At 47.1% G+C, this 26,811-nt stretch overlaps 1 protein-coding gene across 1 annotated transcript; it reads left to right on the forward strand.

Moving 5' to 3' along the window:
* The first annotated feature begins 1,447 nt into the window (after positions 1-1,447).
* Positions 1,448-7,706, forward strand: LOC124696783 (putative receptor-like protein kinase At3g47110). Its single transcript, XM_047229458.1, has 4 exons — positions 1,448-1,540; positions 4,524-6,454; positions 6,863-7,257; positions 7,336-7,706. The coding sequence occupies exons 1-4, from the start codon at positions 1,448-1,450 to the stop codon at positions 7,704-7,706; spliced, it is 2,790 nt and encodes a 929-aa protein (XP_047085414.1).
* Positions 7,707-26,811: the final 19,105 nt, after the last annotated feature.

Here is a 26,811-nt window from a genome sequence, read left to right on the forward strand (position 1 = left end):
TGTTCTCAAAATCCGGACCACTAGTCTAGGAGGCGTTGTCTGAAGGATACACACTGTCCCAAGTTTACCAGCAGGATTCACTAAACTATAGCCAATGTTCTGTATACAGTATTTTGGAGGAATATAGCCAAGCTTGTGCCAATAAAATCGTGGCAATGAAGCTAAGACATCTTTGGTTTCCTTAAGCCTTTGACCAGCCGGTCAGTGGGTCTTATCCTAGTTCAGAAGAAACTGATCAGAAGAAAATGATCAGCTGACCAGTGTAGAAACCACTTCATGGATCTATGGATTTTAGGAACCACTTCATGGATCTATGCATAGTTCAAAAGTTGGAGTCAACTAGCATTGTAGGAACACACCCAATACATGCATGAAAGCATGTGTTCTGAATAAAGTTGCCTTGATTTGATTCTCAAAGAACAAATTCTGATTTGGTGGTGTGATCGGTACTATTTTTGCTTTCTGCCCCTTTGCAACTAATAGTCAAGGCCTGAAAGTTTCAGAACATGTGTAGTCCTTCCAATCATGTCTGAGCTGAGATGGAAATGTAGTACTATTCCAATTTCCAAATTGGTTCATATTGCAAATGTTGGTACTGGTTTTGCAACTTGCAGCTATTGCATGCGTATGTGTGACATACCCTACTTGTTTTAGCTTATTTTTAGATGGATCTGCTCATTCATTTAATTTCACATTTTCTAGGTCAGACCATTGATATTTGACAAAGCTACAGATGACAAACTGCATCAGGAAGAACAGTCTGTGTGTTGCAATACTTCAAGGAAGCTCAGTACATGTTGAGCAATGGGCCATATTTAGTATGATGCTTTACATGTCGAAAGATGATTCAGGACTAGCTAATTATCAAACATTTATAGCTATATCTTAATACTGTGTAGTTTAAACTGAAACAACTCAGATTTTGCTATGATATTGCTCTGTTGATTGTTTAGATCATGAGATGCATTACAATGTGAATATGATTGGAACCTGATATTTTACTCTAGTACTTGAATTTGGCATGAATGGCAACCTGCGATATTGGGGAGAATCGCTCCCTCATGCCTTTAGTCACCAAGGTCCATAATTTCTTGGTTATAAAAGTGTCTGGTAACAACGGCTGCGTGTCAAACATCAACTAGAGACTCTGGAGAAAAGAACCTCTCCCGGGCCGCTCGCGCGAGCGGCTCTGGAGAAACCCCAACCCTAAAAAAAACAGCGCCCCTCGATCTCGCCCGTCTGGCCGCTGCCGCCGCCGGCGCCGGCGGTGGCGGCCGCGCCCGGCCGTCGAAGACGGCGGGTGGGGGGTGGGCGCGCTCCGACGGGTTCCCTTCGCGCGGAGGGAGACGTCATCCGGGCGGCGCGGTGGGTGATGTGCGGCGGCGGGGGCGTTTTCTGAGCTCCGTCGTCGCGGCCGGGCTGCGGCGTCAAGCCGAGGGCTGGCGCCATGGCCGGCGGTCTTGGGCAGGGGCCTGGGCTGCGCGTGTCCGCCCGGGACGGCGGAAGGCGCCTCCTTTCCCCCGCTCCGGGCGAGGCTTGGGTGCGTGTACTCCGTTTCCGGCAGGTGGCCGAGACTCCGGCTGTCCTGCTGCCTCGGCCTTCTGGTGGGTGTCGCGGTCCGGCGATGTCTCGGCCGTGGCCATGGGATGGCGGCGGCGGGCCCAGATCTGGGCCGGCGGGCCTAGGTCTGGGCCGCTTCCTGGTGATCTTGGCAGGGGCCGGGTCATCTGGTCTCTCTCGGGTTTGCTCCGGCTCGTGAGTGCTTGGGATCTTTGGCTGGTGGGGTGGTGAGGCAATGGTACGGCGACGGCTCGCCGCTGCCGGTATTTTGATCCTCTCCAGCCAGTCTGACAACCGCTGGGACGGTGTGTCTCGGAGCTGCTTATCTGGTTTGGTCTCGTGGAGTTGGGCCTGCTGGGACGCTGGCGTGCGCGATCGTGTGTCCGCGAAAGCACCGCAAGGCTTCGGCCAATGCCGGCGACGACGATGTTTCCGGACGCCGTTTACCTCCTTGGAGGCGTGGCCATGACATACTCACCCCGCCGCTGGTTGCTGTCCCCTGGGTTTTATCAGCTGCAATACTGACCGGCGATTTCGCCGAGGTCCTCCGCGGAATCCCTCTCGTCGATGCCCTGCGTCAGGCTATGATCGGCTTCTTCTAAACGGTGTGCCTTCGGATAGCGCGGCCTCTCTCGAGCCTAGGGTGGTTGTCGGAGTTTGTGCCGTGGCACGTGGGACACCGGTACTCCTCATTAGCTGGTGGTTGTCCTGATGGCCGGCGCAAAGACTTAGGTCTTCCTTGGTGTGGGTGTTGAAGCAGCCGCGAAAGCGTTGCACGTCCCCGTGCCGACAACGGCGACGCTCGAGAGCGCCGCTCCCCTTCCCGGAGGCGTTGTCGTAGAGCTTCCCCTTTGATCTCTCGGTGGCTCGTCTCGCTCTTTAGCGCAGTCTGCTAGTCCCATGGTGGCAGTGGTCTTCTGCTAGCTGCCGTGTGTACCTCTTCAGTCGGGAGCAGTTCCGCGGAGTGGCGTCTCGGCGCTTGAAGTTTCGGCCTGAGACACCGGTGTTTAGCTAAAGTCTTGGGCGCCTGTGTAGTTTGTGGAGTTCCGAGCCTGGCTCTGCTCCGCCTAGTCTTTTTTGTTAGACTTTAGCTTTCACCACCAGTGCTTGTATTTCGAACTGGTATCCCCAGTTTTCATTTTCTTTTGTTGTGTTGCTGTCCTCGTTGTAACCTTGTGTGGCTTTATATATAAAGCTGGGCCGATGGGCCTTCTATTTTTTTTTTTTAAAAAAAAAAGTGTCTGGTCATCAACTAGTACACGGTGACTAAGGCTTTTAGTTACCAACTTACCATGCATCCATTGGTTTGAAGAGATGGCTAGTCATGGACTACCACACAGCGGCTAAATACTTTTAGATATCATGCAGCTAGACCTCCATGAAGAAGTTAAGAAGAGCCATGTGAAAGTAGATTTCCCAGCAGGAAATATGCAGAGGGAGCATCTCCATTCGTTGGTGACATGAAGGCTGCGGCTCAAGTGTTGAGCCTAGATAAATGGCTATATGCCTATATCATTCATGAGAAGCCAAGCAAATGTCCAGATCCAAGCCTGGAAGTTCCACGGGCTAGGATTAACATTCCGAAGAAAAAATAACCTGGCATTTCTGACTCAAGATATTCCGTGCAGCCGCAATGAAGATTTCCATAGAGAAGCCAAAAAGTACCATGTGAAAGGAGATCTTTCACCAGGGAGACTGCAAATGTAGTTATTGGTGACATTCCAGTAAAAAAGTTATTGGTGATATGAAGACTCCACACGCTCCTCTGTTCTATAATTCTTGTCGTGATTGTAGTTTAAGATTGAACTAGAACCATGGCAAACATTATGGAACTAAGAATAACTGAACCCAGGGAGTGCTAATTTTTTTTCCAATGATAGGTGGGAGTCCCAAATTAGAGGTCCAAATCCAGTTGATCGAGGTAAGAGTTTCCATGTGCTGAAAAGCCAAAGAGTAGTAGTACTTCCGGTAGGATTAGAAGACGCTGGGAAAACTATAATCTGAACCTGGCCTTAAAATCCGGGCTACTAGTCTAAATGGTGCTGTCCCAAGCATACCCACTGTCCCAAGTTCACTCCGAGGAGTCACTGCAAATAGTCAAGGTTGTGTTGATAGTATATTGTGAAAACTGAGCCAAGGTTGTGATGATAATATTGTGGATACTAGCCAAGGCTTGGCTGCCAAGGCATCTTTCATTTTTTATGAGCCCTTGACCATCCGGCCGGTCGATCACGTCATACTTTCAAATAAAAGGACGAACGTGGAGTCATTTTCATCATTCCAGTATACCAACAACCACACCCTGGATTCTATGGACAAGTGACAGACGAATAGTAGAGTCAACTATCATGGAAAGGAACGTCATAGAATGTGTTTTCAATGAATTTGCCTTGACTTGAATGCCTATTAGCTAGAGAGAATGGAGTCCTACAAAAGACAGAGAAGAAACGGACATTCGCTCCAGACTCACCTCGATCGGTCTTGTTTACTGACCAAGCTCTTCGCCGGCTATTGCTTCATCGCCATCGGAGTCTCCACCGTGCCGCCGTAGCTGCCGGGTGGCTGTCCGTTTTGTCTCTAGCCGCTGATATTGATCACCCAGCCATAGGCAAGTAAGCTTCTCTCGTTTAATCATCTGTTCTTGCTATTCTCTTTTGCTTCTCTTCACGAACTGCATCCATCGTCGTTCTCTTCTTTTACATAGGGACGTGAAAAAAAGTCATGAGTGTCGCACATATGTACAGTAGCAAAGTCTTCCATTTATTCTGAATGAAGCTTCCCGAAGAATCTTGACAAAGGGAGGTTTAGCTGCAAGTGAAACTAAATCATTTTCAGGTAAACTACATATAAAATTAATCATGTTATTTGGATGTTCGAATGTTTTTTCTGACTATCTAAATATCACCCTTAATCTATTTCATGTTGTTTATGCATATGAATATTTATGCGTATGAATATTGTAGAGATCCGGCCAGAGTAGCATATACAAGACAATGAAGGATACTGTCGTTGGGCAGCTTCTCATGCTGCTCATAGCTTCCGGTGCTGCACAAGCCATCGCCAGCTCCACCCTTGGGAATGAAACAGACCGGATTTCCCTGCTTGAATTCAAGAAGGCCATCCTCCTCGACCCACAGCAAGCCTTGGTGTCCTGGAATAAGAGCACTCACCTCTGCGACTGGGAAGGCGTCTCCTGCAGGACCAAGGATCTACGCCGTGTCGTCTCTCTTCGCCTTGCGAACCGAGGACTGGTTGGGCAAATCTCTCCTTGGCTTGGCAACCTGACGTTCCTGAGAAATCTAGCCCTGCCGACGAACATTCTTACTGGGAAAATCCCTCAGTCCCTTGGCCGCCTTCGTCGCCTTCAAACACTCTACTTGAGCAACAACACTCTCCAGGGGATCATTCCCAGCTTTGTCAACTGTTCCGGACTCAAGGTTCTGTGGCTGAACAACAATGGTCTGACTGGGCAAATCCCTGCAGATTTCCCTCCAAACATTCAACAGCTGCAGTTTTCATCAAACGATATTAGTGGAACTATCCCCCCTTCTCTCGCCAACATCACAGTGCTCAAGAAGATTAGCTTTGCGTTTAATCGTATCCATGGCAGCATCCCTGATGAGCTCGCAAAGTTGGACGGGCTAGAGATTCTGTACGTGGGCAGTAATAATTTGGTTGGCAGATTTCCAGCAGCCATCCTTAATCTTACCAGTCTCATTGGCCTGGGACTCAATACCAATATGTTAGGTGGTGAGCTGCCTCCTGATCTCGGCAACTCTCTACCTAATCTCCAAATACTCTCGTTTGCCCAGAACTTCTTTCATGGCAAAATCCCACATTCGTTTGTAAATATGTCCAATGTACAAGTATTCGACATATCAACGAATAATTTTACCGGGGTTGTGCCAAGCTCCATCGGCAGACTCTCTAAACTTGTCGAGTTCAATATTCAGATGAATAAACTCCAAGCAAGCCACAAGCAAGAGTGGGAGTTTATGATTAGCTTATCCAACTGTACTGAGCTACAAGTTCTATCGTTAGCAAGCAATCACTTACAAGGTCATGTGCCAAGTGCGTTGAGCAACCTTTCCATTCAACTTCAGCATCTATATTTGGGACAAAATCAATTGGAGGGAAGTTTTCCTTCCGGCATAGCCAACCTCCCAAATCTGATCATTATGGGATTGGATTACAATCGATTTACAGGCATGGTGCCACCATGGCTTGGATCTTTCAAAAAATTGCAAAAACTAAGCTTATCCACTAACATGTTTGCAGGCAACATTCCTTCTTCCCTTTCCAACTTGTCTCAATTAACAGAACTCCTTCTAGACACAAACCGATTCAGTGGGCACATACCCACAGGCTTGGGAAACTTTCAATCGCTTGCAACACTAAGCATTTCCAATAATAATCTTCATGGTGGGGTACCAGAGGGGATCTTCAGAATCCCAACAATCGCGCAAGTTGGGTTATCGTCTAACAACCTTCATGGGCAACTTCCTGCCGAAGTAGGCAAAGCCAAGCAGCTCATGATTTTGTTGCTTTCATCCAACAAGTTATTTGGAGATATTCCTAGCACTTTGGGCGATTGCAGAAGTTTGGAAGACATTGAGTTGGACAACAATATTTTCAATGGAAGCATCCCGACTTCATTTGGCAACCTATTTAGCCTAAAAATTCTCAACTTGTCATACAACAACCTAACTGGACAAATACCAGATTCTCTTGGCAAACTTGAGCTTCTTGAACAACTAGATTTTTCATTCAACCATGTTGAGGGTAAGGTTCCAATACATGGGATATTCATGAACACAACTGCCACGCATATTGATGGAAATAAGGGCCTCTGTGGTGGTTCAGCAGACTTACACTTGCCTCCATGTTCTGTACTGTCTTTAAGTTCATCAAAACACAACCTATCTTTAGTACTCAAAGTAGCGATCCCACTCACCTGTATCCTTTCACTTGCTATGGTGATCTTTGTCTTATTTCAATGGAGGAAAAACTATATGAGAAGATCTATGCATATGTATTCGCCCTCATTCGATAGCAAATTCCCAAAAGTTTCTTACAAAGACCTTGCCAGAGCAACAGATGGATTCTCAGCATCCAATTTGATTGGGAAGGGAAGATACAGTTCTGTGTATAGAGGGGAAATACTTCAAGATAAAAATGTGGTTGCCGTAAAAGTATTTTGCTTAGAAACAAGGGGAGCCCAAAAGAGCTTCATTGCAGAGTGCAATGCGTTGAGAAATGTTCGACACCGTAATCTAGTCCGTATCTTAACTGCATGTTCTAGCATCGATTCTAGTGGAAATGATTTTAAAGCACTAGTGTATGAGTTCATGCCAAAAGGGGATTTGCATAACTTGCTATACTCAATGGAATACGATGGGAACTCTTCAAAATTACGCTACATATCACTAGCTCAAAGGTTAAGCTTTGTGGTAGATATATCAGATGCAGTTGCGTACCTGCACCATAACCACCACGGAAGTATTGTTCATTGTGATCTCAAACCTAGCAATATTCTTCTGGATAGTGACATGGTAGCTCATGTTGGAGATTTTGGACTTGCAAGGTTGCAAGTCTATCCCGAACCATCATCCTCTGGTAACTCGACATCGAGTTCTTCGGTTGCGATAAGGGGAACCATAGGATATGTTGCTCCAGGTATTCTCCAATTTTGTATCGCTGTGTTTTGCTTCCTATTCAACTTGGAATCTGGTGATTTAACCGATATCTTAATATGTGCAATCTACAGAATATGGCGGGGTGGTCAAGTTTCTACTGCCGCAGATGTTTACAGCTTTGGGGTCATTCTACTCGAAATATTCATCCGAAAGAGCCCAACAGATGACACGTTCAAGGATGGATTGAGCATTGCAAAGTTTGCAGAGATCAACTTCCCTGACAAGATGTTGCAGATTGTCGATCCACAATTGGCACAAGAGTTGTACCTACGCCAAGAAGCTCCCGTGGCTGATGACAGTGCAGTACATTGTTTACGTTCTGTGCTTGATGTTGGCCTTTGCTGCACCAAGTCATCTCCAAGTGAACGCATCAGCATGGAGGAGGTGGCTGCCAAGCTGCATCGGATCACGGACGCATCATGCATATATGGGAACTTAAGAGGAACCTGAAGTAGTTGAACGGTTGCAGAACTGGGCCCCAAAAATTTGCAAAAGAATTGTCTTGTGGACCTTTTGTTCTCTTCGAATGACTAGCCACTCTCTGTTTTTTAATATGTAAATGGTCTAGTTGAAGAAAACAAAGATATATATATATGCATCTACAATTCCAATTTAGTCTGTTGTTTCCACTTTGTGGCAAATGTTTGTCAAAGCATATAACATTTGTCCTTCATACAACATGGTGTGCTACTCAAGAATACACAAGCTGATGCTAATACTTGTCTTCTATATAGTTACTCAAGGAGTGTTTGCCTTTTAATACTGTACTTTGTTGGGCACTTTGTTTTACTACCTTATGTTCTGCTCTCAGGAATGGAAAGTACAGTGCTTGCGTTCGTTACTTTTCTGGGCCTAATACATTGTCTTTATTGGAGGAACTCACTGTAGCCCCACAAGCCCATGTCTATTAACCTAGTTCTCTACAATATCATCTATACAATTTTACAGATTTATTACTGAAAGGTTTTTTGCAAATATGTTTCTATCTGCCAGTATAATTAGAAGAGAAGTTTCAGTGCAAAAGAAAAGAGACACGAACTGATGTGAAGTGGAAGAATCACAAAAGGGAGGGGCCAAGTAGCTGTCAATCACGAGATGATCTAAAACCAAACTACTCAAGTTTGGATGAACTGATTATGCATTGAACTATTTGTTTAGATCGAAGATAGTGATATCTGGTGACGCTTCGGTGTTGTATTCAGTAACATTTTTCTCCAAATTTTCATAGCATCAAACTTACACAATGAGTCACACGTTCTATCCTATCTCTGCGAAAGATCTGCATCAAAGTTGGTTCACAGTCATGGATAATAACTCCTGAAGCGAGTTGGAATTACAAGGACATGGAGACACTGTCACTTGTTCAGTACATAGAAAAACTGAACACTGACCGTGGCTGTTCGCGCGACAGATCGAAGACGCCGGGGCGGGGACCTCCGGCCGTGGCTATTCTGCGGAGACCTCTGGCCGTGGCTGTTCTCGCGGCAGGGGTAGGATGCCGTGCGGAGGCCTTGGTCCGCGACGTCTCGTCGGGGCGGCGCTGCGGGTTGCGTCCGGCGGCCTTGGCTGCTTGGGCGGCGTGGCGGCGGCAGATCGCAGCGTGGAACACGCCCCAGCAGAGCACGGCTAATAGCATGTGCAAATGAGTAAAGGGAGTTATATAGTCTAACATGCACAATTCAGCAAAAGAACAAAACCAATTTGTAGGAATGAATCAATTGCTTTGTTTCATGAAAGTTCCGAGACAAGGACACATCAGGCCTCTAAATTGTTTTGTTTGAACCCTCGTTGAGAAAGAAGTTCATATAACCCCCATAAGTATCATAGTCTGAACGCAGCACCCCCTTATGTTTAAAGTGGCACACATAACCCCCTAACTATCAAAAACCAGGCAATTAACCCCCTGACCCCTTCTAAGCTGTTTTGCTGGCTGGTTTTGTTGACGTGGACCTGGTTTTAGGCCATGTCATGCCGTGCACCTTCGAGTTATTATGGTTCTTTGGTTCTCACATGCCATGACATTGCCATGCCGTGCACCGTCTAGTGGAGGAACGCCAGAACCAAAAGGGCGCAAGTCAGGCACGCGACACCGCACCCGGCAGGAGCTCCGGCGAGCCAGTCGCTACCGTACGGCATGAGCTCGTGCACCACGGCACCCCCTCTTGGAAGGCCCGACGAGCGTGATCAGACCAGGATGCCTCGCCCTCCTGATGGCTTCCCCCGGGCGAGCAAACACTGCCACCAAAAGTTGGAGTTCGCATGCAGCTTTCTCAACGCCGTTCCAAGTACCGATCTCAACCGTTGCTCGCTCTCAAGGAGCCTGGTGGACACAGACACGTAACCTGTTCGACGAAATGCAATAAGAACAGAGCAGATGTAGCTCATAGTGGCGGATGTGCCGGTGTTGATCAGGGGTGATGACTGGAAGGAGCATGGGCGTCTCATTGGTTAAAGGGCTGGAGGAGCAGAGGGCATGGCGCGCGGCAGCCCCGATCACAACTACAGCGTCGATGGCGTCTTGCCGACCTTTGTTGGAGATAAGCGTGGTGTGGTACGTGTGTGCTGATTCTCCGTAGGTACCTAATCAATCTAACAAGTTGCATACGTGAAGCTAGCTAGCACGTTTCGATTAAGCATTCAAGCTAATCGATTTGCTTGGAGTATGGATTTCGATTAAACCGGAGCTGTGGAGCCTGGGCTGATGGATCCCGTGCCCGCTTCCACCTGCTGCCAGCCGTTGGTGTGGCCGTGTGCCCCGTGCGTGCGTGCGCCCGCGCGTGGCTTCCACGCGAAGACGCGTCTTTATTCGATGGTTTGCAGCCGTGCTCTCGGCGGTACTTCGGCAACACAGTGGTCCGCCGTCCACACATCGGTATCGGCCATGGTGGCCGGTCATCCACTCTGCTCATATAGGAACTACAACGTGAGGAGAGATGATTCTGGTATGCTAAACAGGCATTGTGGCGCTACATCAGGACGACGTGGCATCCACATCTGTATAATACCAGTCAACAAAACTGGTTTTGACTTAGCAAAACAGCTTTCACTAGGCCTGAGGGGGTGTTTTGCCCGGTTTTTGATAGTTAGGGGGGTTAAGTGTGCTAGTTTAAACTTAAGGGGGTGCTGCGTCCAATCTCGAATACATGTGAGGGTTATATGAACTTCTTTCCCTCGTTGATATCTCTCCAAGGGCGTTAAGGATAAAAGCGAGTATTGGAATTCTCCATTGCGGTTTGCGATCAAAATAGCCCTCACTGTTATGTGAACCATAAGGCATGGTATATTGGAGGGAGTTGAGACAATTTTGTGCCAATAAAGTTGTGGAAATGGAGTCAAGACATCTTTGATTTTTTAAGCCTTTGACCGGCCGGTCAGTGGGTCTTAGCCTAGTTTTAATGATCAGCTGACCAGTACGTGTAGCAACCACTTCATGGATGTACTCCCTCTTTCGCATTTTATTAGGCGTGTGTATCCCTAGGTCGCAAATTTGATCAAATTAGCATTAATTATATGTTGTAAAAATTATATCATTAGAAAGTATAAATATTCTATTTTCTAATGATATAATTTTGCATTATATAAGTAAAATTATATAAGTTAAATTGGTGACCTAGGGATACGGAGAAAACTAGTAAGAGGGAGTATTGGGAAAATGATGATAGAGTTTGGAGGAGTGCTCCTGTGCTTTCCGACTCATTTTTGCACACTTGACAAAGAAGACTGACGGCTATGATTAAGGGCGCTAATCTCACCTACTTATCCTAATGAAAAGGTATTACGTCACTTTCAAATCCCACACAAAGAAACATGTGCCAAATCCCACACAAAGAAACATGTGCAAACTCTTGTCCAGCTCGCCCCGTTGGCCTGGCCCGTTCGTACCCTTCTGATCGCTCAACTCCCTCTGCCTTGTCCCGTTTGCCTTAGGAGGACGCCGCCAGCCCCTTGCTGAGACTCTCTACGAGCGCCCTGCCGCGCAACCTCCTGCAGCTCCATAGTCAAGTGCTCCATCAAGTGCGCCCGTCTCTCAGCCGTGCAGCCCCTCCATACGAGCAGCCGAGGCAGGCGTGCATGAGGACTCACATCCGGTGGCGGTGCTGCAGCTGCACGAGCTCCTGGACGAATGAACTGCCGAGAGAGATGAGGTGATCGTTCGTCTCCTGGGGAACGAACGGAGGTGTCATGGGAGGTAACCGACAGATCATGGTGTCGAGGGGCTAGAGCAGGCGCGGGACGAGCTCGACGGTTCGGGCCAGATGAATTTGAGATGCGAAGTGATGTTAGTACCCTTTCATTAGGCAAACCGATGTGATTAGCTCCCTTAATCACAGCCATCAGGTTGCTTCGGAAAGCGTGCAAAAAACGAGAGTTGAAAAGTACCGGAGCACTCGCCTAAAGTTGGAGTCAACTAGCATTGTAGGAACAAATTATGATAGCAACCCATTACATGAAAGCATGTGTTTTGAATAAAGTTGCATTGACTTGATTCTCATAGCACAAATTCTGATTTGGTGCGGTTGCTACTATCTCTGTTTTCTGTCCGTTGCAACTACTAGCTAGTCAAGGCCTGAAAGTTTCAGGAGTCAGGACATCTAGGGTCCTTCTAATTATTTATGAGCTGAGATAGAAATGTAATACTATTCTAATTTCCAAGTTGGTTCATATTGCAAATGTTGGTACCGGTTAGCAACTTGTGGCTATTGCGGATGCAACCATAGCACTAAAGCATAGGATCCATTCTCATCAGGACTCCAATGTTATGCCTACTTCGACGAAATTAGTACTAGGATGTGTGACCTTATGGGAAGTCCACCCCTTTCATTCGAAAAAAACTTGTAGCTGTTGTATGCCTATGCATGACATACACAACTTGTTTTAGGTTTTTTAGATGGATCTGCACATTCATTTAATTTTGCATTTTCTAGGTCAGACCAGTGATATTTGACAAAGCTATATATGAAAACCTGCAGCAGGAAGAACCTTCTATGTTGCAATACTTCAAGCAAGCTCAGTACATGTCCAGCAATGGGTGATATTTAGTATGATGCTTACATGTGTTAGAGCAATATGCTTGTTGTATTACCAGGGGCCAAAGGCCACAATATATAGTACATGTACAGGTGCACATATGTAGAAAGCCCCCTAACATATGGGGAAACTACAATATACAGATATATACATCTAACACCCCCCCTCAAACTCATGGTGGATCCACAACATTGAGTTTGGAGAGTAAGAAATCATGCCGCGCTCGAGTCTGGGCCTTCGTAAAGAAATCCGCCAACTGCAAATCTGAAGGCACATAATGAACCGCAACAACATCATCCTGCACCTGAACACGTGTGTAAAAAGAATCAACACCAATATGCTTGGTCAGCTCATGCTTGACCGGATCACGTGCAATACTGATAGCACATGTACTGTCAGACAAAAGTGGAGTGGGTGTCGTAACAGATACCCCAAAATCTGCAAGCAACCACCGTAAACAGGTCACCTCAGCAATCAATAAAGCCATAGCCCGCAACTCAGCCTCAACACTCGAACGAGAAATTGCTACCTGTTTCTTCGTCTTCCAAGCAACAAGAGAACCACCAAGAAACACACAGTAAGCAGAAAGTGAACGACGATCCGTAGGATCACTCGCCCACGTAGCATCCGAGTAGCACTGGAGCTGAAGAGAGCTGGAACGGGGAAAGAAAAGGCGACGAGTGATCGTGCCACGAAGATAACGAAGAACACGGAGGAGATGACTATAGTGATCAGTGGTAGGAGCGGAGACAAACTGACTCAGAATATGAACAGGATAAGAAATATCAGGACGAGTGACAACAAGATAAACAAGACTCCCAACAAGATGGCGATAACGAGTGGGATCAGGAAGAGGATCACCATCGATGGGACGAAGCTTAACATTAAGCTCCATAGGAGTATCAACCGTGCGCTCATCCCCAAGAGCAGCACGAGCAAGAAGATCCCGAATGTACTTTTCCCGAGAGATAGAAAAGCCATCGAAGTGGAGGAAACCTCAATGCCAAGAAAATAACGAAGAGGACCAAGATCAGTCATAAGAAACTGATCGCGAAGACGAGCCTTAACGAAGGCAATATACTCAGGATCATCACCAGTAATGATCATATCATCAACATAGAGAAGAAGAAGAGTACGTCCACGAGGAGAAGTGTGAACAAAAAGTGTTGGATCATGAAGACTAGGAGAGAAACCAGCAGCGAGTCACCACAGAGGCGAAGCGCTCAAACCGGGCACGAGGGGCCTGTTTGAGACCATAGAGAGAACGTCGAAGACGACAGACCATCCCATCGGGAACAGAATACCCAGGAGGAGGCAGCATGTAAACCTCCTCACTCAACTCGCCATTAAGAAAAGCATTCTGAACATCAAGCTGGGAGACAGACCAGCGGCGAACAAAAGCAATAGAAAGAAGGGTACGCACAGTAGTCATATGAGCCACAGGGGCAAAAGTCTCATCATAGTCACGGCCGTGCTCCTGCTGAAAACCACGAGCCACAAGACGCGCTTTATAGCGCTCAAGAGAGCCATCAGAGCGAGTCTTAATTTTATAGACCCACTTACACGTGATGGGACGAACACCAGAAGGGGGAGAAACAAGATCCCAAGTGCCAGTGCGCTCAAGCGCAGCGATCTCCTCAGCCATGGCAAGCTGCCATTCAGGATGACGCTCGGCATCCCGATAAGAAGTTGGCTTGGAAACGACAGAGAGACCATACTGACTAGGAGAGTAACGAACTGGAGCACGACGCTGACGAACAGGCCGTGAAGGGGGAAGCTCATCTGCAGAAGATAAGTCATCAGAAGAAGAGGAAGAAGGGACAGCATCGGAAGGAGCCGAAGCCGGAGAACGGGGAGTACTAGGTGGACTAGACGAACGAGAGGACGGCGCTGAAGGGGGCGCATCAGGAAAAAGAAGAAAAGAGATATCATCCACCGGGTAAGTACCCGAGGTGGGGCGAGGATAGAAGGGACGTGTCTCATCAAACGTGACGTCACGAGAGATGCGCATCCGACGACCAACGGGGTCCCAACAGCGATAGCCCTTATGCTCATCATCAGTATCCGAGAAAAACACACTCAACGGATCGAGCGGTCGGTTTGGTGCGTTCGCGAGGAGGCAGAAGGACATAGCGGACACAACCAAATGAACGGAGAGTCGAGTAGTCCGGAGAAACACCGGAGAGACGCTCGAGAGGAATGCCACCCCGTAGAGCAGCGGAAGGCTGAATGTTAATGAGGTGGGCCGACGTAGCGACAGGCCTCAGCCCAGAAATGTGGCGGAAGAGAAGAAGCAATCATCATAGCACGGGTGGTCTCAAGAAGATGACGATGCTTACGCTCGGCGACGCCATTTTGAGCATGCGCGCCGGGACAAGAAAACCGAGCGAGGGTGCCCTCCTCAGCAAGGACACCACGAAGGTGCCGGGAGATATACTCACCGAGCAGAATCAGCACGGAACACGCGAATGGGTGAGGAATACCGAGTGCGGACCATGGCCGCAAAACGCCGATAAATAGAGAGCACCTCACTGCGAGAGCGCATGAAAAACACCCGGGTGTACCGTGAAAAATCATCAATGAATAAGATATAGTATCGATGGCCCCCTTTCGAAGCGAAGGGAGCCGGACCCCAAACATCCGAATGGACTAAATCGAACGGTCGCCGAGAGACGGACACACTAGTAGGATAGGGAAGCTGAATCTGTTTGCCTAACCTACAACCCCGACGAGTGTAACGACCCATCTCCAGAGACAAACCCCAGAAGGCCACGATGAACCAAAGACGACAGGCGAGAGTCACAAAGGTGACCAAGACGATGATGCCACTGCTGAAAAGAGCCGGTGACAGAGGCAACAACCGGAGGAGAACTAGCAGATAAAGTGGCAGCGGAAGGAACACGAAGCCAGTCTAACTCCCAAAGCCCCGGAGACTTACGGCTACGAGGGCCAGCTCCAACCGGGGCTCGTGTGCGACGATCCTGAACCGCACAAGACTCGGCGTCAAGAATGACGCGACAACCGGAATCGGTGAGCTGGCTAGCAGAGAAAAGGTTCATCCGAAGGCGAGGAACATGAGAAACATCGGGGACGAGAGAAAGAGGGAGTAGAAAGTGTGCCTCTACTAGAAACAGGAATAGAGGTACCATCAGCCGTGACAACACGGACGGGAGATATAAGAGACCGAAGAGCAGACGTGAATAGAGGACTCGGAGGTCATATGAAAGGAAGCTCCGGAATCCGGATACCACGGGGACGTACCTGACCGTGTAGAAAGTGGTGGTCGCGCGAGTGCCGGAAGAGCCGATCCACGGAACCAGCAGTGCCCGACGAGGAAGAGTCTGTAGTAGCGAGCAGACCACGAAGACCCCTGAGAATGTCCTGATCAGAGAGTGCAACTGCAGAAGATCCTGAAGAGCCAGCCTGCTGACGATCCTGGAACTGCGGACATAAACTGGGATACCGCGTCCAGCAGGTGGAGGAAGTGTGGCCAACCTTGCCATAGTAGGTGCAATGAGGATGAGGGCGGAGACTCGGACCGCGAGGCTGCTGACCTAAACTGGAATCCCAAGCATCAAGCAGGCAGTGAAGCTGTGCTATCTCATGCGCAGAGAGGGGCACGACTGGAGAGGTCGACATACAATCAGGTGCCGACGAGGAGCTATCACCCACACGCACAGAGGCCACCAAAGGGGCCGACAGAGAGCAACACGCCGATGAAGACAGAGTCGGCAAAGCACGGTCATAACCACGTGAAGAGGCCGCGAAAGTCGATGTAGAGCGGCAGACCGACGTAGACGGAGTCGACGAAGCGCGGCCATAACCGCGGGAAGAGGCCGCAAAAGTCGATGTAGAGCGGCGGGCCGACGTAGACGAAGTAGACGAAGCGCGGGCAGAGCCGCATGAAGAGGCCGCAAAAGTCGATGTAGAGCGGCAGGCCGACGTAGACGAAGTCGACGAAGCGCGGGCAGAGCCGCATGAAGAGGCCGCAAAAGTCGATGTAGAGCGGCAGGCCGAGGGAGACAAAATCGGCGAAGCGCGGCTCGGGCCGCGGGAAGAGGCCGCGAAAGTCGGTATAGAGCGGCGAGCCGACGTAGACGGAGTCGGTGAAGCACAGGCAGAGCCGCGGGAAGAGGCCGCAAACGGCGATGAAGAACTAGCCGTCATACACGGAGGCAGCGGACAAAGACCAAGTACCGAAGGGAGGCCCAAAGATAAGGCGGGATCAGCAGAAGAAGACATCGGATAACAGTATTTTTTTTTTGTTTTGCTCTTTTTTTTTTTACCTCAGACGTAAGTCAACTAGCCGCTCCGATCGAGAACACAGCGGGCGAGGCTGGAGGCGGCCGAGCGGAACAAGGAGCACGGCCACGCGCGGGCCGATCGGAGAGCAGGGAGCGGCCAGGGAGATAGGCCAGGGAGCACGGGTGAAGCAGCGTCAGTGATTCAGCACGGAGCGCGGGTGAAGCAGGGAGATAGGGGGCAGCACGGATCGGGGAGCACGGGAGATCGGAGAGCAGGCGGGCAGCACGGATCGGGCGGGCGTATCGCGCGCGAAGGAGCAGAGCAGGAGATCGATCCGGGCGTATCGCGGGCGGGGCGGGCGTATCCGGGCGCTGTGAATCGAGCCGCGCGGACGCAGGAAGGAGTCCTGGCGCTGCAGCGGGAGCGGCCTGGCGCTGGAGCGAGAGCGGCCTGACGTCGGGCGGCGAGCCAGCTCCCAGATCGGGCGGAGGGGGAATCGGGCGGCGAGCGGGAGCAGTGGTATCCGGCCTCCCGAGCGTGAGCAGGTCGGGCCTGCGACGGATTTGGAGCAGAGGACGGGCGATTGGAAGACGAACAAGCCGGAACTAGAGGATCAATTTTTGCTCTGATACCATGTTAGAGCAATATGCTTGTTGTATTACCAGGGGCCAAAGGCCACAATATATAGTACATGTACAGGTGCACATATGTAGAAAGCCCCCTAACATATGGGAAAACTACAATATACATATATATACATCTAACAACATGTTGAAAGATAATTCAAGATTAGCTGATTGTCAAATACTTGTAGCTATATCTTAATATGGTGTACTTTAATCTGAAGAAACTCAGATTTTGATATGATATTGGTCTATTGATTGTTGAGATCACGAGATGCATTACAATGTTGATATGATTAGAACCTGGTATTTTACTCTGGTTTTTTTTGTGCAGGTATTTGAATTTGATATGAATAACAACCTAAGATATTGGAGAGAATCCCATCCGTCATGCCTTTAGTCACCAAGGTCTATAATTTCTTGGTTACAACAAATGTCTGGTCATCAACTAGTACCCGGTGGCTGAAGCTTTCAGTTACCCACTTACCATGCATTACCTGGTTTGAAGAGGTGGCTAGTCACCAACTACCACACAATGGCTACACACTTTTAGTTATCATGCAGCAAGACCTCCATGAAGAAGCCAAGAAGAGCCATGTGAAAGTAGATTGTTAGCAGGAAAGTTGCAAAGCGTGCATCTGCATTCATTTGTTTCATGAATGTTGTAGAGGCTGTGGCTCAAGTGTTGAGCCTATATCATTGAGGAGAAGCCAAGCAGAGGCTAACATATCGTTCCAGTTCTAGGTGTTCGAGGTAAGAGGGACCATGTGCTGAAAAGCCAAGCAGTGATACTTCCTGTAGGAGTAGGAGGCACCGGGAAAATCATAACCTCTACTTGTTCCAATAATCCGGGCCACTAGTCAAGAAGGTGTTGTCCGAGATGCACTAACTGTCCAAAGTATATTGCCAAGAGCCACTGAACAACAATCAAGCAGCTTGTGTCGATAGTATATTGCGGAAAGGGAGCCAAAGGTGTGCCAATAATATTGTGTAAATGGGGGCAAGCCAAGGTACATGTTGCTTGTTTGAGCCTTTGAACAGCCAGTTTGCGGATCACATCATATTGCGAAGAAAATGAATAGAATCCCGGTCTACCAAGAACCATCATGGTTCTACAGGCAATTGAGGCGGAATGGAAGTCGACCAACATGAAAAAGAACATACACATCATGTGATATACCGAGTTTTAATTAAAGTTGCCTTGACTTGACTCTAGCTAGATGCTAGCATTCTAGGCTATAAAGACCACAGAACTGGCATTCTATTCGATCTGGTGCCCTCTTGATCTGTTTTATGATGAAACTTTATGCTTTGCCTCACAGAATTAGCATCAACTATGTTCCTTGTCATTTAGTTCCGGAGTCCATAATTAAATTCTATAAACTACAATACACGATGAACACGCTGAAAATGATTGCATGTCCAACTAAAATAAAATGACCGTTTCTAACTATATTACCCAAAATTAAGTTAGAAAAGAAGGCATTTTTGGATATAGACATTTTGTACTAAATCCCCGACACTTATTATGTATCAGAGGGTGTAGTATTTATTGGTGGGAACAATGTAATTTACTGTTAAGTTTAGCTTAAAATTAACATCAATTGGACCATATATCCTTCTTAAGGAAGTCCAGAACGGTGTGCAAATAAAATGAGCCTATAAGTAGCTAGAAAAAAATCAAATTGACTGGACCATGGTTATTCTCTCTTGTGTTGCCGTTAATGGCATCTGCATAAAATTTCCATGTTTCAATAATATTGTGTCAGGCATGTACGTGATATAATTTATCTGATTAATATTTCAATATGCTGCTCCATGTTTCCAGTATTACTCCTATTTGGTTGTATGACCACGAAAGAGCTGATAAAAATGATTGCACTATCTTGATTATCTTTTTATAGATTTCTCACCACATATGCCATGTGGTATTCTAGTGAGCAATCAATTCTAATATTATTTAGTTTTACTATTTTATATAAAATCCCTACTTTACATTTATAAAGCTAACACAGCCGAACGATACACCGTGTTGAGGAGAGCCTCTTACAAAGCATAACAAATACCAAACAAAACTTGAAAAAACAGAGGACAAATAATTATCGGAGCACATATCCATACAGAGCTATGCCGATGAGGAAGAGCGCCTACTGGATGGGCAAAGTTGTCGGGGCGGGGCTCACCCTAAATTTCAAACACACCAACAAACGTTGCACACCGCTGCGAGAGCACCACACCAACACAGGCACCACCAGGGGACAAAGGCTCGAAACAGCAAAAAAGACCCCACAACAGTTGAAACAAGCTTGGCATTGAAGATGAACGAATCTCCACTAATATAATATAATATAATATAAAAAGAGAGAGAGGGTGGTGATCCAACTAATATTGGCCTTGCAACACTACGATCAACGCTCAGGCTTCGTTCGGTTGTTCCCTACCCGACCGGTTTTGGGCCCAGATACACGTGGTCACACCAGGGTTGGGCCCGGGGGGGGGTAAAATACCGGCCCACGCTGGAGACCCGTTCGGTTAAACCTCGTTGGTTTTCTGCCCCGCCTAGTTTTGTACAAAACCCTCTGTTTTGGCTGGTTTTTAGAAACGCTAGGCTCGACCCGTGGATAGCATCCCGACTCCGAGCGCGACGCGATAGTGGCGGCGGCGGCGACTCGAATGGAGGGTTTGAGGGGACGGCGGCGGCGACTAGACGGTGGCTGGCTGGAGGAGAGGAGTTGACGCTGCCCTTCCTCGACGCGGACGCCGCCGTGGAGCCCGACCGAAGCCCTAGCCGGAGAGCTTCCTCTTCCCCGCCTCCGACGCTAGCCGGTAGAAGGTAAATAATCTCCTCCTCCTCCCCTCCGCCTCTTCTTCTTTTCTGGCTTGTTCGTGTTGGTTGGTCCCAGTAGTGATGTTTCGATCTGGCTTCGGTCTGCTCGGGATGAACCAGAGATTGATCTAGTAGATGTTGTACAGGGTGAGATGTTGAACCAGAGATTACTCTAGCTTTATTCCTATGGTCCGATCTGTATCTCAGAGTTTGAAAATACTGCTCTAGCATGGTTTTGTTAATATTTTGTTTGATGTGGAATGTTGCCGTCTAGATGTTCACCTAGGCTGTACAGTGATGTTCACATCCATGTGTATGTTATAGTTTATGTTTGTTCATATGGTTGTCTAGTCAACTGTTGATGCAATACAAATGATCTCTAGGACTCAATACAAATGATGTTCCAATTTAAGCATTGGTGAATTGATCTGAGAATCCCAAAATAATCAGTTCTTGCTGTATCTTTTTTTTGTTATTGTAATCCAACATGCAAAATGACTGCCAAACAATGACAGATAAGCTTGATAGCAAGATTTTTCTTTCTTCTGAACCAATTACAGAGCTGTGTTTCAATTGAAGTAGAAAATTTGCTCGATTGTTTACGCAAACTTGTCTTTCTTGTACTATATTAATTCATCACTCCATACTCCACAGTTGGAGATGGATGAAGTGATTGCGATTGCTTGCAAGTCTGATGTGTTGAGGCAGTACTAACCTGTTGAGTGTAAAAGTGTAATTGAGTGATGTGGTATTTAGCTGCAATTATACTCTTTGTGTTTTCTTTGTGTTTATGGTATTTAAATCTACATCTTTCAAACTAAGGTAGATGGCTTTGAGAATTACGGATCGGATTACGAAGAGAGAGGAGGAGGAAGAGGAGGAGGAAGAGGAGGATGATGATATGATTCTATTTCTTTTACCAATGCTGCATCTACTGGGTGAACCAAGGGAAAAAAAAGCCCCGCCATACATCGACGATAAGAGGCGAGGAGGTTGTAAGGGACTTGCTGGAAGGCTCTTGTGGATTTGCTCCATGAGTGATGACCCACAAGTATAGGGGGTGTATCGTAGTATTTTCGATAAATAAGAGTGTCGAACCCAACGAGGAGCAGAAGGTGTTGACAAGCAGTTTCGATGAAGGATTCACTGTAAATGCTCACAGACAAGTATTCAGGGGGTTTTGATATAGCAGATGAATAAAGTACAAGTAAGTAAAATGCGAGAGTAATAATTGCAGCGAGTGGCCCAATCCTTTTTAGCACAAAGGACAAACCGGTTTGTTTACTTATAATGACCAAACGTTCTTGAGGACACACGGGAATTTAGTCTAGTGCTTTCGCTTCATATAGCTGATTAATCTTCATTGTTTTGATAAGTGTTGTGTGGGTGAACCTATGCTAATGCACCGCCCTTCCTAGGACTAATACATACTTGTGATTATACCCCTTGCAAGCATCCACAAATACAAGAAAGTAATTAAGATAAATCTAACCACAGCCTTAAACTCGGAGATCCTGCTATCCCTCCTGCATCGATGTACCAACGGAGGTTCAGGTTTCTGTCACTCTGGCAACCCCACAATTAGCAAACGAATACAAGATGTATTCCCCTAGGCCCATAAAGGTGAAGTATCATGTAGTCGACGTTCACATGACACCACTAGAATAATAACACCACAACTTAAATATCAAACCATTGAATATTACCCAACATAATTCACTACTAACATTTAGACTTCACCCATGTCCTCAAGAACTAAACGAACTACTCACGAGACATCATATGGAACATGATCAGAGGTGATATGATGATGAATAACAATCTGAACATAAACCTTGGTTCAATAGTTTCACTCAATAGCATCAATAACAAGGAGTAATCAATACCGGGAGAGTTTCCCCTACCAAACAATCAAGATTTAACCCTAGATGTTACAGCGGTGACGAGGTGCAGCGGTGGAGATGGCGGTGATGATGATGGAGATGATGGTGATGATGATCCCAATGATGTCCAGCTCGATGACGGTGTCGATGGCGTCGATTTTCCCCTCCGGAGAGGAATTTCCCCGGCGGATTTCAACCTGCCGGAGAGCTCTTTTCTCTCTGGTGTTTTCCGCCCCGCAGAGGCGGCTGTGTCTCTTCGTGATTATTCCCCGGAGCTTGGGTTTTCGGGGCGAAGAAGTACGCGAAAGAGAGGCGGCCGAAGGGGGCTATGGGCCCCCTCCCCACCAGGCGGTGCGGCCAGGGCAGGGCCCGCGCCGGCCTATGGGGGGGCCCATGGCGGCCCTCCTCGGTCCCTCCTTTTGGCTGGCTTCGTCTTCTGGAAAAATAAGATCTTCAGTGTAATTGCCGTCAATTGTTGATCTTCCGAAATATTGCATTCTGACGGTGCTTTTTCCAGCCTAATCCTGACTCCGGTGAGCGATTCTCCAATAATCATGAAACATGCAAAATAGGTGAAATAACATAAGTATCATCTCTAAATATGAAATACACCAATGAATAACAGTCAATTATGATATAAAATAGTGATGCAAAATGGACGTATCAACTCCCCCCAAGCTTAGACTTCGCTTGTCCCCAAGCGAAACTGAACTCAGTAAACAAGACCACATGTTTATGGAGTGAAGAGTCGATAAATAAAATACGGACAAGAAACATCATATTAATTCACACAAGACATTCTAGTGAACAACTTCCCCATATGATTCAACTTGAAACAAGTAAAAGGAAATCACAAATAAAGGTGCATAGGAAATCATAATTGGTGATGGCAAACTTCGTTCTTGGTCAGAGAACAATTGACAGATTGTACTTATCTATCGAGCAGCGCTCTTATATTAAAGCTTATATGGCAAAACTTGCATACTCAATCATAATAATCTCCTCATAATCATTGATAACCTTCAAAGCTATATTCATTCGGATAAAACTTGTACTAAACAAGGAAGAATAAAAGGCATGATTAAGTAGATCACAGTATAAATGGTTTGATCACAACAACTCAATTGCTTGCTTAAGACAGAGGGAAATAGGTTTACTGACTCAACATAAAGTAAAAGATAGGCCCTTCGCAGAGGGAAGCAGGGATTAAATCATGTGCTAGAGCTTTTTATGTTTTGAAATCATATAGAGAGCATAAAGGTAAAGTTTTGAGAGGTGTTTGTTGTTGTCAACGAATGGTAGTGGGTACTCTAACTCCCTTTCCAAACAGACTTCCAAAGAGCGGCTCCCATGAAGGACGTTATCTCTACCAGCAAGGTAGATCATCCCTCTTCTCTTTTGTTTACACATGTACTTTAGTTTATTTAAGGATGACACTCCCCCCAACCTTTGCTTTCTCAAGCCATGGCTAACCGAATCCTCGGGTGCCTTCCAACATTTCACATACCATGGAGGAGTGTCTATTGCAAAATTAAGTTACTTACTGATGAATCATGGCAAAACATGTGAAGAGAGTTATTAATGAAAGTTGATTAATTGGGGCTGGGAACCCCGTTGCCAGCTCTTTTTGCAAAATTATAGGATAAGTGGATGAAGCCACTAGTCCATTAGTGAAAGCTGCCAACAAGATTCAAAGATAAAACAGCACATACTTCCTCATGAGCTATAAAACATTGACACAAATAAGGGATGATAACTTTTGAATTGTTTAAAGGTAGCACATGAACTATTTACTTGGAATGGCAGGGAAATACCAAATAGTAGGTAGTTATGGTGGACACTGATGGCATAGGTTTGGTTTAAGGGTTTGGATGCACGAGAAGCATTCTCTCTCAGTACAGGTCTTTGGCTAGCAAGGTTGATTAGCAAGCATACGAGTTGAGGGAAACAAACAAACATACATGTGATAGAAACAATCATGCATCTTCCTTGTAAGCACAAACAATTTTAACTTCAGAATACTAAGCTAGGAACTAACGAGAAAGAAAGATAAAGAAATAACATATCTACATGTATTTCCTATTTTCTACTTAAACTCAAAGTGTTGTTGCCATTGACCAATGCTAATTAAGTTTGCCAAAACCAAATAGATTTACTCAATGCTCCCAAAGTGATACCAATACTAACAACAAGATCAATCATATAATAGAGATTGCAAACTAAAATAAGATGTGCAATATGTAAATGATAAAACTTCTCATTAATATTCCATAATGATAACTCACACCAAGGGATACATAGATAACCAACTAAAGAGAGATACTTCCATACCGCAACACATCTTATATGATAACTTCCCTACTCATGATATGACGCTACTTGACAGTAAAAAGGTAAAAGATAGTGATGATGTGATACCGCGACACTCCCCCCAAGCTTGGAACAAACCAAGGGGGTGCCAATACCGATGATGAATTACTCCTTCGGCGGTGTTGTGGGTATACTTTATGGGTATATCAACGGCATGGCCTAGATCCGGCAAGCCCGGGTGGCCCATAGTTGGTGATGAGGCATGCGGCCCATCGGACGGCCCAGTTGCTGTAGATTCTGAAGGATGAAGTCCAGCCCAGGAACAGGAAGCCGGATCCTCAACCGACCTACGAAGGAGGCCGGATCCGTGACGGCCCATGAAGTATCCGGATCCAGCACGGTCTTAGAGGAAGGCGGATCCTTGACGTACATGGCAAGATATTGTACCGTAATTAGGCAACTTGTATTCCGGCTAGGACTCTCCATGTAAACCCTAGATCCGTGCGCCTTTATAAGCCGGATCCCGGGGAGCCCTAGAGGCACAACCACAACTCATTGTAACAACGCGAAAGCGCCCAGATAATTCCGGACAAGCAGCAGTAGGGCCCTGTCATCGTGCGGGTGTTCCGAAGCTGGGTAAATCGCGTACCACCGTCCCGTGTGCACTCCGCCCTATGGCCCCTACTTCTTCTCCCCCTCGTGAGGATCCCTCCTCCGAGGCACCGTCGATTAGGCAACGACAGTTGGCGCCCACCGTGGGGCCAGCGGCGTCTGGAGGCCGGAACCGGGAGGGTTCCGCCATGGGAAGCTACGGCGACACCATCGTTGTGGGGCGCATCCTTTACGCCGGAAACCTTCCGATCGTCCCTCCGGACGAGTGCTGGATTCCGGCTAAGACAAACCCCGTCAAGCTCTCCATCGTCCTGATGGCGTGTATTTCACACGTTCGTTGGGCAACCCCAAGAGGAAGGTATGATGCGCACGGCAGCAAGTTTTCCCTCAGAAAGAAACCAAGGTTTATCGAACCAGGAGGAGCCAAGAAGCACGTTGAAGGTTGATGGCGGCGGGATGTAGTGCGGCGCAACACCAGGGATTCCGGCGCCAATGTGGAACCTGCACAACACAACCAAACTACTTTGCCCCAACGAAACAGTGAGGTTGTCAATCTCACCGGCTTGCTGTAACAAAGGATTAACCGTATTGTGTGGAAGATGATTGTTTGCGTAAAACAAGTAGAACAAGTATTGCGAGTAGATTGTATTTCGAGTAAAGAGAATTGGACCGGGGTCCACAGTTCACTAGAGGTGTCTCTCCCATAAGACGAACGAGCATGTTGGGTGAACAAATTACGGTTGGGCAATTGACAAATAAAGAGAGCATGACAATGCACATACATATCATGATGAGTATAGTGAGATTTAATTGGGCATTACGACAAAGTACATAGACCGCCATCCAACCGCATCTATGCCTAAAAAGTCCACCTTCGAGTTATCATCCGAACCCCTCCGGTATTAAGTTGCAAGCAACGGACAATTGCATTAAGTATGGTGCGTAATGTAATCAACAACTACATCCTTAGACATAGCATCAATGTTTTATCCCTAGTGGCAACAAGCACAACACAACCTTAGAACTTTTCATCACTCGTCCCGGTGTCAATGCGAGCATGAACCCACTATCGAGCATAAGTACTCCCTCTTGGAGTTAAAAGTAAAAACTTGGCCGAGCCTCTACTAGAAACGGAGAGCATGCAAGATCATAAACAACACATAAGCATAACTTTGATAATCAACATAACAAGTATTCTCTATTCATCGGATCCCAACAAACGCAACATATAGAATTACATATAGATGATCTTGATCATGATAGGCAGCTCACAAGATCCGACAATGATAGCACAATGGGGAGAAGACAACCATCTAGCTACCGCTATGGACCCATAGTCCAGGGGTAGACTACTCACACATCACACCGGAGGCGACCATGGCGGCGTAGAGTCCTCCGGGAGATGATTCCCCTCTCCGGCAGGGTGCCGGAGGCGATCTCCTGGATCCCCCGAGATGGGATCGGCGGCGACGGCGTCTCAGTAATGTTTTCCGTATCGTGGCTCTCGGATGCGGGGGTTTCGTCACGGAGGCTATTTGTAGGCGGAAGGGCAAGTCGAGAGGCGGCACGGGGGCCCACACCACAGGGCCGCGCGACCAAGGGGGGCCGCGCCGCCCTAGGGTTTGGCCACCCCGTGGCCCCTCTTCGTCTCGTCTTCGGTCTTCCGGAAGCTTCGTGAGAAAATAGGCCTCCGGGCTTTTATTTCGTCCAATTCCGAGAATATTTCTTTACTAGGATTTCTGAAACCAAAAACAGCGAGAAAACAACAGAATCGGCACTTCGGCATCTTGTTAATAGGTTAGTTCCAGAAAATGCACGAATATGACATAAAGTGTGCATAAAACATGTAGATAACATCAATAATGTGGCATGGAACACAAGAAATTATCGATACGTTGGAGACGTATCAGCATCCCCAAGCTTAGTTCTGCTCGTCCCGAGCAGGTAAAACGATAACAAAGATAATTTCTGGAGTGACATGCCATCATAATCTTGATCATGCTATTTGTAAAGCATATGTAGTGAAT

The sequence above is a fragment of the Lolium rigidum genome, chromosome 3, assembly GCF_022539505.1.
Source record: "Lolium rigidum isolate FL_2022 chromosome 3, APGP_CSIRO_Lrig_0.1, whole genome shotgun sequence".
In the NCBI taxonomy this organism is placed as follows: Eukaryota; Viridiplantae; Streptophyta; class Magnoliopsida; order Poales; family Poaceae; genus Lolium; species Lolium rigidum.